This window comes from Pseudopodoces humilis, chromosome 18 (genome assembly GCF_049639895.1).
Source record: "Pseudopodoces humilis isolate 2021_Gansu_Grassland_sample_001 chromosome 18, ASM4963989v1, whole genome shotgun sequence".
Taxonomy (NCBI): Eukaryota; Metazoa; Chordata; class Aves; order Passeriformes; family Paridae; genus Pseudopodoces; species Pseudopodoces humilis.
The window spans coordinates 4,938,795-4,954,827 of NC_142217.1; the positions used below are offsets into that span (position 1 = coordinate 4,938,795).

At 48.6% G+C, this 16,033-nt stretch overlaps 1 protein-coding gene across 1 annotated transcript in view; it reads right to left on the reverse strand.

Annotated features, from left to right (window-relative positions):
* GSG1L (GSG1 like) overlaps positions 1 to 16,033 on the reverse strand; it is a 54,194-nt gene that overhangs the window by 740 nt on the left and 37,421 nt on the right. The window contains exons 5-6 of the mRNA XM_088064030.1: positions 13,074 to 13,241; positions 467 to 1,072 (exon numbers count right to left, since the gene is read on the reverse strand). Of these exons, the coding sequence (XP_087920156.1) occupies positions 467 to 1,072; positions 13,074 to 13,241 (774 nt within the window). The remainder of the gene's footprint in view (positions 1 to 466; positions 1,073 to 13,073; positions 13,242 to 16,033) is intronic.

Consider the following 16,033-nt stretch of genomic DNA (forward strand, 5'->3'; position numbering starts at 1 on the left):
GAGGCTCGGAGCAGTGGGATCAGCCCAGCTTGCCTGGGGTTGGAGCAGACCGTGGAGGTTTGGGAGGGACATCCTGGCCATGTCCCTGAGCACCATCCCCTGCTCTGCTCTGCTCTGTCAGGCTCCAAGTGACAGCAGAGCTGTGCTCTGCTGGTACAAGGGAAGGTTGTGCTGCCTCGTTTGGAAGGAAAGGAGGCACCTTTAAACTGTGCCCTGCTGGAGGAGCTGAGGTTGGCAACCTGCCCCAGGTCTGTCGTGAGGTCTGGAGAGCTAACTGGGTACATGGAAATAGGGCATTTTGCTTCCTGGGTAACAGGGTTTAATGGAAGCACAGCAAAATTAACACTGGGAACATCTCAATCATAAAAGATATTTAATTTTTTTTTTTTATGGGGGGTCTCTTAATGGTTCTATACCAACATGGGCCATTTGAGGACTTAGACACCTGTGTGGTCTGGATACATACCTCTCATGATCAGGATCTTCCAGATCTGATTCAAACCCCTTTCCTGTATTCTTTAATTCAGTTTTAGAATAGCCGGGAGCCTGGGAACTCTCTTCAGGAGTCGCTTTTGCTGGAGGCCTTGTGCTTGTCTTGGTTGGGGTCAGTGTGTGATCTGAAGCTGAAGCTCGTACGTTTTGTGCTGTGTGAGGACAGAAGGTGGAGAAGGAAGCTGCACTGATCCCTGGGCTGACAGGAGAGGAGTCAGAGTATTGCTGTGGCTTGGCTGAGCTGGGTGTTAGATTGAGCCTGAGGCTGGCTGGGCAAGATGCTGGAATAGTCCTTGCTCCGAGTGGGCTGGAACACGGTATTGCTAAATTTGTATCTCTTTGCTCAAGTGCTTGAGGGTTTGGTGATTCCCCTGGGGCCAATCTAGTGATGGAGGTGATGTCCAGCAGGGTTTGATCCTGAACCATGGAGATCTGGCTGGTTGGTTCTGATGAGAGTGAAGAGCTGCTTGATGTGTCGCTGGAAGAGCTTGACGTAGCGAATGGGGGTATTTTCTGAGCATTATGGTCACTCCTGTTCCTCTGTGGGCTAGTGACACTTAGAGCTGGGTGTTGTGAAGCCCTAAAGAAAGACAAACACACACTTTTTCCTCTGGACTGGGCTAAAGGCTTATAAGAAAATTTTAGTCCTATTTTGGGACAATTTTAAGCCTGTTTCCCACAGCTGCATTTCCCCACAGGCTGATTTGCCTCTCTTTATACATGTCTGTATAAAACCCTCTGCTTCTCATGACCAAGAGCAAAGCATTTGTGAATAAGGCACATGAATTCAGGACCAGCTCCTCCCTGCTGCCAAGTGAGCACGTGTCAGCCATCCTCAGTGTGAGAACCACTGGGACATCCACGCTCTCCTTCCCAAAAGTCACACTGCTCTGCGAGAACCAAGCATTTGGCGCTGGGGAAGGACAGGAAGGGATGAAAGCTGCTGGCACAATGACTGGGAGAACACAAAAACCTGGCTGCAGGTGGCCACAGCACCTCTCCCTGCCCATCCTGGCCAGTGTGCAGACCTGCCTTCCTTCCATGGGCCCTCGTGCTTCAGTCTCCTGGGGGCACTGCCTGGGAACCCAGGGAATTAGAGGATGGCTGAAATTTTCTTAGTTTGTCAGTACTGATGGCAAGAGAGGAAGATGTTCCACCCCTGTGGCCTGGAACTGTCCTGGCAGGTAGGGAGTGCAGCTAGAAATGCCTTGACCTTGAAGGGGAACACAACAACAACCACTGTGCAGATCATGGTGCAGGACTTCTGGCAGCCAAAGGACATGACAAGCTTTTGTAGTGATGCCAGGGACCAAATGAGTCTTTTTGTGCATCTGGTAAATTCTTGTGGTGGAAGACAGCAGCAAATCCTGGTCTGGGTGGGATGTGGGAGATCTGTACATGAGGTCCTGTCCTGTCAGCACCAGCGCCCTGAATTAGCTACACAGTCACTTCTCCTCCCTGCACCTTTTTCAGTGTTGGATGCAATCAAACACCAAACATTTAAGGTTCTAAAGAGCATGTCTCACACCTCTGGGCTTCAATAGGGTTAATTTGCTAAATCACAGCTTAATTATCAGGTTTAAATCAAATTTAAAGGTTTTATAATTGGAAATGCAGACAGTTACAGAGCTACTGCAGAAAAGCAGAGCCTAAAAGGAATCATAAAATGGGTTATGTAAAGGGCAGGAGAGAAAATAAGCACACGTGTGTCCCAGGGAGCACCTGGGAGTGCCTTGCCTTCTTAACCTGGCTAAACAGGGTGTTCAAACAGTGAGAGGCCACGAGAGGTATTGGGAATCTCCATCCTTGGACATGTTCAAATCCAACTGGATGAGGAATGAAGCAACCTGATCCAGCCTGGACTTTCTGGGAGCACAGGACTGGACAAGAGCCCTCTGGGGTCCCTGTCCTCACTGTGTTATTCTGTGGTTCTGCCTAACTGTGATAATAATTTATTCCTCCCCCAGTTCCCCTTTCTCCTCTCTTTTCTCCCCTCTGAGTCCCATCCTTCTCTCCCGTTGGAGCCTCTGGGCTGTCCCTTTTCCCACTGACTTTATATTGCTTGTTACAGGAGAATCCCTCATGAATAAAAATGTTTTTAGAGGTAAACCAGAGTTATTTGGCTCAGAGGGATTGCTGCCCCTTCCTTGCATGTCGGGGTTGGTAGCTCAGGCTTTGGACTGTGGGAGACAAGAGACATTTAAAGGCAATTAAAACAAAAATGCATTTTTGCTGTTAAAATTACATGCATTTATCCAAAAATATCTCACTGTGTAAAACTATCTGAACCTGAACTGAGAACAATCCCTACCTCCATTCTAGGGGGAATAGGGTATGCACAGAAAGTGAAAGGCTATTTGGGTGCACACACGGTCTGAAAGACTTCATTTCACATGTTCAGTGGTGTGGGACAGGGTTGGCTTCTGCGGGGGGATGGTTTGGGGAGTTTTTTGCATAAATCCAGGATTAGCTGTAGGAGATGAAGCATTTATTGAAAGATGCAATTTAAAAGAGTGACAGAAAGCACGTTTCATAACTAATCCCACTGAAATTTATATAAGAAACCTTTCAATTCACCTGTGTACTGGAGGAAACAAAAAATGTATTATAACCTGTCAGCTTATTTTGCTTCCCTTTTCCACCCCTTCGTTTTCACGGACTGCCGTGCTCCACACGGGACTGCATTTACTTTTATCATCCTCTTTATCTCAGAAACAGGAAAACTGGTAGCTCAAGAAGCAATGTCAAAGCAAAATGTCAGTCTGGATGTTAGCAGAGGTAAAGGACAGAACTGAGACCTTTTAGCTTTGGAATTTCCTAGTGGGCAAGGCTTTGCCTGAAGACAGGAACGAGATTCCCACTGCTGCCAGAGCAGCAAGGCTGGATCTTCGACCTCAGCCATGGTGCTTTTTCAGAGGGGATTTTCCCCCCCCCCGTTTTTTTTTATGTGGTGAATCACTATGAACTGAATAAATTACAGGAAGAATTGCAAGACCTGGAGTTGGAATCAATGCTGACATGAAATAGGCAGCTGATTGCAGCTGTCAGGTACCTCCACAAGGAGAAACCTTGGCTCAACTTTGAGCGACACTTCAAATGCGTCAAGCCCTTGTTGTCTGCCGCCTCCCAGCCCGTGCTGCTCAGCATATAAAGCATGTTCCCCGTTGTCACAGTGACCTTGGCTGCCGTCTGTGCCTTGCCCTCTCCAGCTGAGCTGGTGCTACAGACTTTTTTGGAGACATTTGAAAGTTGCCTGCACATCCAGCACCACTTCGCTTCCATGGCGCTCACGACCGAGGGAAAACAAAACAAACCATGGATATTCTTTTTCTTTTTTTTTATGAATCATTCCCACCGTGTTTTAAACCTAGAGTTCTTCTGATGAACTTGTCTGAATAGAAGAAAATTACACTATGCTTTAGAGTGAAGCACTGAGGGATTGGTTGCATAAATCTCACTGTAGACAGCCGGGGTGGGAGGATGGTAAAAGAGCTGTGGGATGGACCCAGGGGAAATGCCTACAGGGTGATGACATGAGAATAAAACTATTTTTTTCAAGGCCTCCTCTTTGTCAGGTGACCCTTCTGAAATGCCCACGCTGCCAAAACAGTGACATGTTATTTCTTTAACACTGAATTAATTTTGAATAATCTTTCAGTTTTCTACAAGAGAAGCTGGTGTCCTGAACTCTGGGTTTATCTGCCTCAAATAACACCAAGGCTTTCAGCCACAGACAATAAGAATTTGCTGTTTCCTGCTCAGCTCTTCCACTTCTGATCTATTTATCTCTTCTTTGGCTTTGCCACCACACTTATCCCTCCTTGTTCTTTGTGATATTTCTCCTGTCTCTCTCTTGCCCATTGGACATTCACCATCTGCACCTCTCCCAGCTGCCCCGTGGGATCCAGGCTCCTCATATTAATGCCTCATGGTGGGAGAACTCTGGAGGAAAGGGTGGAAGTGGCATGGACACAGAGATGTCTGAAATCAGGGACTATTGCTGGCTGCAGCCTAATAACAGTGAGCATTTCTTGCTAATAAATTACTGTGCAACAACAAAAATACCCTGATGTGAAACTTCTGTATTTTTGTGCAGTAGCTATACACAGCTGGAGCATCGAGAGCTCCCAGCCCTGCACTTCTGAAAGAAAAAGCTGAGACCTCCAAGGTCAAAAATGACAGCAAATAGACTTTAAAAGTGTCTGGAAATGCTAAATTAGGTATGTCCGGGGGTATCAGATGTATAGGGGCCAGTGCCATATGTTTGCACAGGAAGGCAGCTTGGGGAGAGCAGAGGATGCCAAGTTATAGTTAGAGCTCCCTGGTGCTGTCCTCAGCTCAGGTAAGTTTAAACCCTGCTAGAGGGGTTTAAAGGAAAGAAAATAATTTTCTTTTTAACTCTGTTAAAAAGAAAATTATAGGTCGGTGATGGACATTAAATGGTTCAATAGAGAATTATCAAGACTGAATAACTGCATTGTCCTGATTGAGAGTCCTCTGGATTCAAGCTTCTGATGGAATTTCTAATTTAAGGCCACTTCTCAAAACAGAGAGCTCAGTCTTTCCAACAGAGGAACCTGATATCCTGCCCTGGCATGAGGCCCTTTGTGCTACCTGTGCTCCCACAGTGCTGTTGGGATGCTCAAAAACCTTTAACATTCTCTCTTCCAAAATCACCTGGCCAGGTAGGGTTTGTCTTCCACAAGCGCTCAGCCTTGTTCTCCTCTTTACAGCTTTTGCTCTTTCACTCCTCAGGGACACTCCCCCAAATCCTTTCCTCTCCACAAGGACAGATGTCCTGTTGTGTGTTCGTGGGAGGACAGAAAGATTCACGATGCCTGAGGATGAGGCAGCATTCCTTATCTGCAGTTGGGTTCAGATTGGAACCTCCTCAGAGCACTCCTGGGTGAGGGCAGCTGGCAGGTCCTGCAGGGAATGAGGTGCTGGTTGAGGAGAGCAGCAGGGATGACTCCAGGTGGTGCCTCCTGGTGTCCTGCTGGCATGGGACCACCCCTGTGGAAGTGTCCATGGAGTGCTCCCAGTGACCTGCTGGCATTTCCTCTGCTGGTGGCACGTGGCTGCTGGCTTGGTCTGTTCCAGGTGATGTGTCCCCTTCCTCCACACCACCCATGGGGTCAGTGTGACCTTGGTGGCTGCTCTGCCTTTAGCCAAGCCCTTCTCACGCCGTTCTCTCCCCATTCTCAATCCTCTGCTGGCCACAGCCCCTGGAACGGGGAATGTGACAAGGACTGGGGGTGTGGGACCCTGGAACCAGCATCAAGGAGGATCCTGGGGTCAGGCCCAGGCCAGTTATGGCTTGGTGGACTTGTTCGAGGAAGGAGAGGTTCATCTGAGCATTGTGAGGCTTTGTGCCATCCCAAGCAGCAGTAACTAGTGGTTTTTCCTCCCTAATAAGCATGGATAATGAGCATTTTGCAGTTTCTATTGGATTTGTAAGTAAACTGTGAAATGAGAGCACAACTTCACTCCTGTCACTTCATTAATATTGATCTGATTTCATTACAGAAGGATGTGAGGCTGAGCCTGATGGAATATTGAGGGATGGCCACTGTTCTTTAACCTGGCTCTGGGCTTCTCGTTTGGGGTTTGCTTTCAGCTGTCAGCACTCTATGGGGTGAGCTCTGGGTCTTTTAAAATGGAAACACTTGGGACAGGGCTGGCCATAGGACCAGCAGAGCCTGTTCCTTGGAACACCTATTGTCAAGACTTGTTATTGGTTCTTTGAAACAAAGACCTCTGGAGAGGCTTCGATAATAAAATAAGCACATCTGAGCACCCACCAGGAGCTTGGCAGGTGAGGAACTTCCTCAGGAAACACGACCCAGATCAATTTTGTACCAACAGACATTCTCAGGCCTGTGAGAATGAAGGACATGGATCTGCCTGTGGAAAAGTCCATGACTGACATGACATTTTCAAGGAGCAGGAGTTACCAAGTGAGCTGATGACAAACCAAGCTGGAGAGCAGTGCCAGCACTATCATGCCTGTGGGGACACCACCTGCAGTGACATGGGACTGGAGAGCTGTTCCAGCAGGTCTGGGGAGGGAGCAGGACCCTCAGGGGTTGGGGTTACAGACACCAAGCTTCCATGAGTATGTGGCTGAGATGTGCATCTCAGCAAGACAGAGGCAGCAAAATGCCATGAGGTTTCCAAATTTTAACAGCGCAGAGCCAGCAAGTCACTCTCCCAAGGCTCCCTCCTGCTGAATGAAGGATCACTTGCTTTCTTTCCAAGGAAATAGATGCATGAAACTGCACACATCTTTCCTGGAGAGTAAAGAAAAAGTATAGTATTCAGAGCAGGGCAGGAGCCATGCTCCAACATTGCTCTGTACATTGAACCACTGATTCCCATAGCTTAAAGCAAGAGCTTTTGCAAACACTGAATAAAAGCACAGCAATTTCCAGAGAAAGTGCAAGAAATGGCATTAATTATACTAACGTTATTGTCTACCAAAGCTGCTTTCAATCATTTTTATATTCAATAGCATGCATCATCATGAATTGGTGATAAATATAGATGAGAAAAGGTAGTGATAATGAAAGTTATACAGGTGTAAATTAGAGCATATTTTTAAACTACTATGAAGTCACAGCTTCTTGAGATAACACAAAATTATAGGATATGTGCACATCCTAAATTGAATGCTGGAGAATTCTGTACTGTTCTTATGCTGGTTGGTTATCTCTTGGGCAATGCTGTCTGGGAAAGCAACAAACCTCTGTTCCCAAAGCTTCCTACTCCAAACCTCATTCTGTGCCCCGGGGAGCCAGCGTGGGGACAGTGCAAGCCATTGTGTGCAGGACACATTCGAGCCATGGTCACTTACTATTTGGGGAGCAGCTATGGAGGCACTGTAACCTCAGGTCCCCAGCCTCAGCCCTCTCCTCCTCAGCCCTGGAAAAGAGAATATACAAGTCGTACCTTTAACAGAAACAAAGGCTGCTCCCAAATGTACACAAATGGAAGGGTCAAAACCAGTAAGAGTCCAACGTACCTGGGCTCCTCCATCTACAGCCAGGCCCACCATGGAGATCGTGATGGGCTCAGGAAGGACTTGGTTCCCCTTGGCATTGCCCCTCTTGGGGAGAGCTCATGTTAAGAGGCCATGGGGAATAGAAATGAGGGGTTCAGGGCTGCATCTCTCCACTCTTTACCTCCTGAGGATGGATCTAAGCACGGGGGCCCAACAGGATTGTATAGTAGGTGTGTGGTGGAAGTGGGGATGGTGCTGCTGCTGCACCATTTCAGTGCCAGTCCATGTGATTTCCAGAAGGAGCAGCTCTGTGGATAAAGCTTCCTGTGTCGCAGGATAAAGTACAGAACAAATCCAAGGCAGGAGGTGGCACTCCTCCCTGTGCACTGGTGAAAGAGGAATAGGAAGATTGGAAATATTGGTGTCTGTGTGAAGAGCTCCTGACTCTGCCAATGGGAGGTACATTAGGTCAGGAGCTGAAACCCTGCTCAGGTACCTGGGTGACCAAGGAGGAAACCAGAGCAAAAGGCTGGCATGTCTTTGGAAGGTGTTGGTATGATCTGCACATCTGACATGAGCACAATGGAGTCAGGGGAAGCCAGCTGTGAGTATGATACATTACAGAAATGTGCAAAGAGGGAAAAAATAGCGTGTGAATGATGATTTGAAAAGTTCTGGTTCTCACAGGGTTGGGAATAGTCCTGATTTATAAGCTCTGCAATAACTTTGGTCCTGCTGTCTGTTTCAAACTGATCCTAGTACTTAAAACTACATTTTCTGTCCCTGCAGAGATATTTTGTCTGCACTGCTATCAATGGCTGTTTGAACTCAGCTCACTCCAGAATTTCACCAGTAGCATCTGCCTGCTTAGGTTGGTGTTGCAGATCAGAGTAAGGGCCCTGTCAGCAAGAAAAATGTTGTGAAATCAGCTGCAATGGCACAATGGGTGTTGATGGACAGCTGCAAATGCTGTGCTACGGATGGGTGAGCTGGGGGAGGCTGTCTTCCAGATTTATTTGCTAAAAATGTTGGTTTAACAGGCCCTGGTAAGCGAGACTGGCTTCATGAGGCTGGGTACCAGACTGGGACAGGGCTGTGCTGATCTCTGGGGTCCCCCCTCTCCCTGGTGCCAGGGTGGGATAACCCCCTGACCCCTCTCTGCGGTGGCCTCAGCTCCAGTGGGACCCTGCACCCCTGACCAGCCTGGATGTGCTCCCAAAATCTGCTCTTGTCCTCACTGGAAGAGGGCCATGGGTAATTCCAGTTTCCTGACATCACAGATTTTCATTCCTTGCCTGAGGCAGTGATGAGCTCTCCACAAAGATCCCACTTGGATTTGATTTCCACCCTTTCAGGCCCCTTATCTCCTCAGGCTTCAGTCCTTCACCCAAGCCTGGACATTCCCTTGTCCTCCCTGGAGCTTTTCCTGTCCTTGTCCCTGCAGCTGTGCCCCTTGCCCAGGGGCTCCCTCTGCCCCACCAGCAGTTCCTGCTCTGCCCCCAGCAGAGCAAAGGAGCAAAGTTTTCATTCCTCACCTGAAAGCAAAACCCACCAGAATCCTGGGTGTGGTGGTTTCACAGTAATTGACTGGGAGAAGGGAAAGGTGTGTTGGGGGAAAGCAGGGAGTGGTGCCCAAAAGGTTCTTTTAATATGTGAAAAAAAGAAAGCAAGAATCTGAGAACAAACTTGGAAGGACATTGAGTCTGGGTGAGCTGGCTGTGCTGGCCCTGCAGGGATGGATGTGGTGATGGTGGTGGTGGAGCTGGTTGGTCTAAACGAGCAGAATTCTTGTGAATGTAAGGACAAAGCTGCCAAAACAGCAGGACAGAGCTAAAGCTGCTAAAACAGCAGCTACTGAACAGCTGGGCAGGGGAAGAGGAGAAGGTCTGTCACCATTCCTGCAGCTGTGGTCACAGAGATCAGCAGACTTGATGGGGGAGAACAAAGAATCCCTGTCCCTTTGGATGGGAGGGAGGGAGGGAGGAAGGGAGGAAGGAAGGAAGGAAGGAAGGAAGGAAGGAAGGAAGGAAGTGGCGGAAGGAAGGAAGGAAGTGGCGGAAGGAAGGAAGGAAGTGGCGGAAGGAAGGAAGGAAGGAAGGAAGGAAGGAAGGAAGGAAGGAAGGAAGGAAGGAAGGAAGGAAGGAAGGAAGGAAGGAAGGAAGGAAGGAAGGAAGGAAGGAAGAAAGGAAGGAAGGAAGGAAGGAAGGAAGGAAGGAAGGAAGGAAGGAAGGAAGGAAGGAAGGAAGGAAGGAAGGAAGGAAGGAAGGAAGGAAGGAAGGAAGAGAGCAGTGAGGGCTCCTCCTCTGCTGGCTGGGGTAAAGCACAGACGAGGGACTGTGTTCATCACCACATGGGGCAAGAGTATTCATGTAAAACAGAGCAGAAAGAGAAACTGGGAAGGGATGGAAGAGAGATACTTGTTATGAACTGACAGCAAACAAACCAAAAAACACAAAAAGATGAGCAAAAGTTATAGACAAATGTTCATTTCAAAGGAAAGCAAGAAAAAAGGAAGGAAAAACACTTGAAGGACAAAGACTGAAAGCTGACTTTGCAGATAATTCTGTTAATTTTATAGAACACTTAAAGCATGAATAATACCTCCAAGTCTGTATAACTGCCCTGGTTTTCTTAGAGAAACCCTGAGGGCTACTGCACCTATTATATCTGAAGACCTCTGGTATCTTTTGATTTCATAGTGTGAACTACAGGGCCTGTTTTGTCTGGACTTTTCGAAGTATCCCAGGCCTGGATAGGATGTAATTGTTTGTAACATCATGAATGTTTGATTTTTCAGCAGCTGCTGAAATGTTTTCCCAGTGGCAGGAACAATGAGATGCTCTGGTGGGGGACAGAGCTGTGGGGTTCAGGGAGGGTTTGGGTGTGCTCCTGGGGGACTGACTGAGGGCTGCTAACTCCATGTGCTGGCCAAGGTGGAGTCTTGCCAGGCTGTGGAGCAGAATTTGGAGTGTGCACAGATATTTGTGTGGTGTTAAAGGCCTCCCCCACGCTCTGCAGCCCCTGGGATGAGGAGGCTGGAGTTGGGGAGCAGCACAGCAAACCACGGCATGATGTGGCTCATCCCCTGCACCTCCTGCTCTGCTGGGGGCTGTTGAACTGGGAGCTCTCAAGAGACCATTTCAGCTCTTGCATCCACATTTCCAGCCAACCTTCTGCTGTTACATGCAGTTGCATGCAATTAAAATGAAGCACAGTGCAGTGAAATAATTGAGAAAACACGTGCAAGATTAGCAGCATTTTACTGACAGTACTTTCCATAAAGCAAATTTCTTCCCTGGGAGCAAGGGCCTGTAGGATAATATTCAGACAAAAAAGTTTTATCACGCAGAATGGGGCTAACATTTTCCTTCCCTGAGACCCAGATGATAAGTGGAGCTGCTGGGAATAACGATAAAGCTTTAATTTTCAGCAGGCATACAAGAAAGTGCCTGCTGCACAGGGTGTGTCCAGCACAGAGGTTGGATGTGTGCTCCAGGTGGTGCTGGATCTGCACTGAGGCAAAGAAACAGGCAAAAAGGGTGAAGATGTGTGCAAAGTAACTTGAAGGAAGAAAGGCTTGGAGGGTTTTATTCATGAGGTATGAAAAGGAACATGGAGGTGGAGGAGTAGGAGGGAATGTGAAGTATCCCTGGGTATGTGCACAGGAAGGAAAGAGGATTTATTTTATTTTCTATTTGTGCAAAGGCAGATGGGAGCTCGGGGAAGTTGTGTGGGACTGAGGGCACGCACAGCGTGCAGCAACAGGGTGTTGCTGGTGGACAGTCCCTGGACCCTGCAGCCAGAGCATTCCCAGGGCACAGCAGTGAAGCTGAACATGAAAATAAACACTTCAAAAATTAAAAAAAAAAAAAAAAATATATATTTGTATATTTCTGCACAGCTTTGAATCTCTAGAATGATCCCATGGTAACACTGTCTCTGGGCTTCCTATTATGTATTCAGATACAACAATTAAAATAATGTGATATAAAAAAAGAGAGTCATAATCATGAAGTTAGGGAACACCACATGCTTGAGCTGAGTGTGCCAAGTGCGTGTGGAAGGGCTGGGAGGAGGTGACCGAGGAGGGAATTGCTGGGGGTGGAATTGTGTCATGCAAGAGGAGCACAAATCAAACCCACAATGCCCATGTGAGAGAAAGAGATCCCTGTCCTCTGGGCCATTAATGTATTTTGCTATTTACTGTTTCAGAAAGGGCAGTAGTGATACTTCAACAAGTTTCCTTTATATTTCCCAGTCTAACTCAAGATACTGTTCCTTATAATTCTCCTGGGCTCTTATCTGCAATTCTGACTTCAATAATTTGTCTGTTTTTCCTCCCTGAGTGCTGATTTACCCTGAGGCACACATTGACCCCTTTCTCTTCACTGTGTCTGGGCTTTTCTCCCACAGAGAATTTTTTAGAATTCACTATCATGTCCTAATTCAAAATTAGGAAAATCATCATTGTTTTCCTCACTTCTCTTTTCCTTCCAGACTGTCTGAAAGGTAGAGTGAAAACTTGGATGTTAGCAGGGAGATAACTGCAACAACAGAATAATAAATGAGATAAACAAGGAAAAGCAATAATCATGGAAGCTCTCTAGTTCTGCCCTCGCAGGAGAGCTCCCCACTCTGCTGCTGAAGTGCTGATCTATCCAAACCTTCTGTCCCCTCAGAGCTTCCCAACCACTCTCTCCCACCACAGAGGAACTGCCCCACTGCTCTGACAAACAGAAATGCATCCTGCTTGTATTTTCTGCCCCCAAAATATCTTTATATCACTTCAGGCCATAGACTCTTGGTGAGGATTTCCTGTACTTCTCAGCTCTTCATCCTGTGGAGGTCCATCGCCCTGTGGAGCCCATCCCTGCTGGGGGAGCCCAGGATCTGTGTGTTCTTTAAAATCCATAGTTTTAAACAAAGCCTGAAGTTTGTCTCCAAAGAATAAGGGCAGGAGGTTCCTGGAGCAGCCACGGGGGCAGCTGCTGGGCAGTGCCAGAGCATCTCTGGGCCTTGGCACCCGCCAGGAGTGCGGCAGAGAGCCTGGTGGCAGGGTGGGTGGCACCGTGTGGGTGTCTCTCTGTGTTTGTGTGGATTTGCTCCAGAGGATGGGTCGTGCAAAGCAGCCAGGGATGGATTGTGGGCACGTGACCGTGGGAGATGGCAGCTCCAAAGTGGCCTGGGGGTGGCTGGAAAATGCCTCAGCAGCTGTTGGGATTATTGGGGGGTGCCTGTCGCACGTGCTGAGGAAGGATGGGTGTCACATTTGGTACACCCCCACGGTTTTACCTTTCTAGAGAGGGAAAATCAGCTTACATTGGCAGAGCAGCTTTTTGTGAATTGGGTGCATATTGCAAAGATTTTAATGAGTATAGGAGAAAGGGTGGGCACTGGGACATCACAACATTTAAGAATTACCAAACCAGGGAGGACTTTTCGCGTTTGCCTTTCACACACGCCTTTCCCAGGTGTCTCAGAGCCTTCACCCACACGTGCTGAAGCGGGTGAGAGCCTGGGTTTTCTGAAACCAGCAGGGTCCATGGAAACCTCCCCTGACCGAGTGACTGACTGCACTGACCTTTCTCTGAAGTACTTGATGGCTTCCTGGTCTAGGAAGTTCTGCTCTTCTCGAAAGCCCTGCTCAAAGATTTTGCGCTTGTGTCTGAACTCAATGACAGTCTTAGTGTAAGAGTTGAGGGTGGTGACGGAGGCCGCCATGCAGCAGGTGAAGGAGCCCCACGCCAGACTGCGGAGAGAGAAACCAGCAGACACAGCTGGGTTAACACAGCAGCTCAGGTCGTATTTCTGACACAAACACACAGGCTGGGAGCTGGCAGGGAAGGTGGAGGTGACAAACACGTTCTGCTCATCTTACCTCGAACAGCCTGAGGCTCCTGCTCAGGCAGGCAGGAGGCTGGGCTGGGATCAGCCCTCACCCCAAGGAGAACCCCGTGTGAGGTGAACACTTGGTGCTCTCTGACACCAGGGCCAAAACCCTCCCCATCTCCCTCCAAAGTGCCTCAGGCCTTGCAGACAAAGCACTAAAATCCACACACTCCTGGAAGGAGCAATGCCCCAGAGAGCCTTGGAGCAGTTTCCAGCATCTGTGGGACACTGGCTGCACAACACCACTGCAGGGATGGTTTCTAATCTGGTTTTCATGCCTTCATCAGAATACTGTATTTCCTTCTTTCCCGGGTCATGGACACCTCTGGCATTCCTGGCTTGTGGCTGGTCTCTGAAAGCCTGACCAGAACAGAAGACAACACTTCCATTTCCAGTTTCCTGACTGACTCCTGGTGGGAAGGCAGTGCCAGCCAGCCCTGGCCAGCCAGGGAGGCAGAGGGAGAAGGGCAGTGGAAGGAAGGAAAAGGCTGGCCCAGTGGCAAGCTGGAGCAGCAGTGAGTGTTGTCCTGGCTCTCCTGGCAAGCAGGGCCAGCTGGGAGCTGCTCTGCTCCCTGCCTGTGGACAGGGTTTCCCCCCAGCTTCTTTTGCTCTCCCTGACCTCAAGTTCAGATGGGGCTGGCGAGGGACTCATGGCCCCAAGGAGTTGAGATGCTTTGTGAGCATGAAATGAGGCTGCATTCCTCAATTCCTCCTTTTGTCCACAGAGCTTCTCTGCCCTCCAGCTCCCCTTGGCTTGACTCATCAACTCTGGCTGCACAAAGTTCACAGTGGCTGCCTAACTGAGCTGGATTAACTCGATCATCTGTGATGGTGACACGCTTTACCTGCTCCTTTTTGCACTTTTTCTTTAACAAATTGATCTGAATTATGCAGAGCAGAAAGAATCCAGCCCCAGTAGCATTATCTTATAAATACTCATTGTCAACACAGCCCTCAGCATGAGCTATTTTCCCATTCTGCAAAGGACCTGCGGACAAGGAAGCAGTTTCTCATTTCAAATTAGACAAAACTTGAAAAAGAGCACATATTCATGGACTGAAAAATCTGGGGGAAAAAATGGCTCAAGTAAACAGAAATGGCTCATTTCAATGATTTCAAAATTCAGCTTATAACAAGTCCTGCAGGGAGTCCTGAGGCAATGAGATGTGTGGAGGCACCTCTTTCCCTGTCATTTTTGAGCCTGTTTGCCAGATGCAATCGAATGAGAAGGAAATGTAGTGACCCCTGGGGTGACAAAGTTCCCTGAAGTTTCCCATGGCGGGGAGGAGAAGTGGGAAGGGAGCTTGTGCTAGGTGTGAGTGTCCAGGCACAGCATCTTCCCGGCCTGGCATGAGTCTGCCTCCCACGTGGAGTGTGGGGAAGAGCTCCAGCAGCTGCAAACATTTCCAGCTGGGCTCCCAAGCAGTATCCAGGAAGAAGCCAGCCAAAACCACATGCCTCACTGTGCCTGGGGAATGATATCTGAGGGAGAATTTCTCTTGGATGTTTCTGATGGTTTCTAATCATGAAACCAGAACTGCTGAAAGGGTCAGAGGAGGAAATACAGAAAGAAGACTCTCAGTGCCTGGCATTTGGGAAATCATAGTAATTAGGTAATTAGGATAGATGTACTTTAGTTTTTATGAACCTTGGCTATATGCTATTTATTTTGAATTGTAAAGAGTGGTTGTCCTACCTTAGGAGTTACACCTGCCTTAGGTGAAGGCCTCTTTAGCAGCAGTGTTGTTACTGCTTCACTCCAGCTGTGCCCCAGATGTGCTGGGACTGTACCCACAGAGCTCTCAGGCCCCTCCATGGCTCAAACAGCTCAGGCTTTTTATTTATTTTCTTTAGGGAGTCTGAACTTGAACATCTTCTGATCCTCAGAGGCACTGAAACCCCTGCCTGGAGAGTCCCCTGGCCCACTCCTGACTCGTGCCAGAGCTCAGAACAACCTCCAGGCTTTGCCAATGGCTTGGGAATGGGGCCAGTGGCAGGCACCACCCTGAGACATGTGAGCAGACCATAAGCATCATTTTGGGGGGGGGGGGTGTTTTTATCATTCCCTTTTGATAGAAGGGAAGTAGAGTCATAGAAAATTTAGTTTTCCCACTGGCCCTTGGGAAAGGGATGGCAGTGGGGATCCCCAAGGCCCTTTGGCTCTGGGCCAGGGTTCCCTGTCCCCCCTGGCCAGGGCTGTTTCAGTTCTCTGGACTCTGCTCTGTGGCTGGGTGCAGCAGTGGCACATTTACAGCAGGCTGGAAATAAGGGTGGTGGTGGTGGTGACAACTGCTGGGTCAGGGCTTCCCAGAGTTCATGTTCCAGGACATCACCAGAACCCAGGTGGAACAGAAAATAATTCCTACATGTGTGGTTTTCCACCAGGCTGGGTGGGAATTTGTAATTAACCCTTCCTAAAGAATGTGTTTGAGTCTGGGTGGTGCCAGGGGAGGTTGTGGTTCTCTGGTCTGTGCTACAGTGGTGGCTCAGTGTCAGCTGGAGGGCAGAAGCCTTGGTTTTGCTTCTTTTGACCTCCAGCCCTTCTTTTTCCAGGTCTGCTACCCATCACTAGCATGGCATGAGGGACCCCTTGGCCTTCCTCAGGCTGCTGAGCACCACTGCAGGCTGAAAATGCTGCTGCTGCTCAGGCCT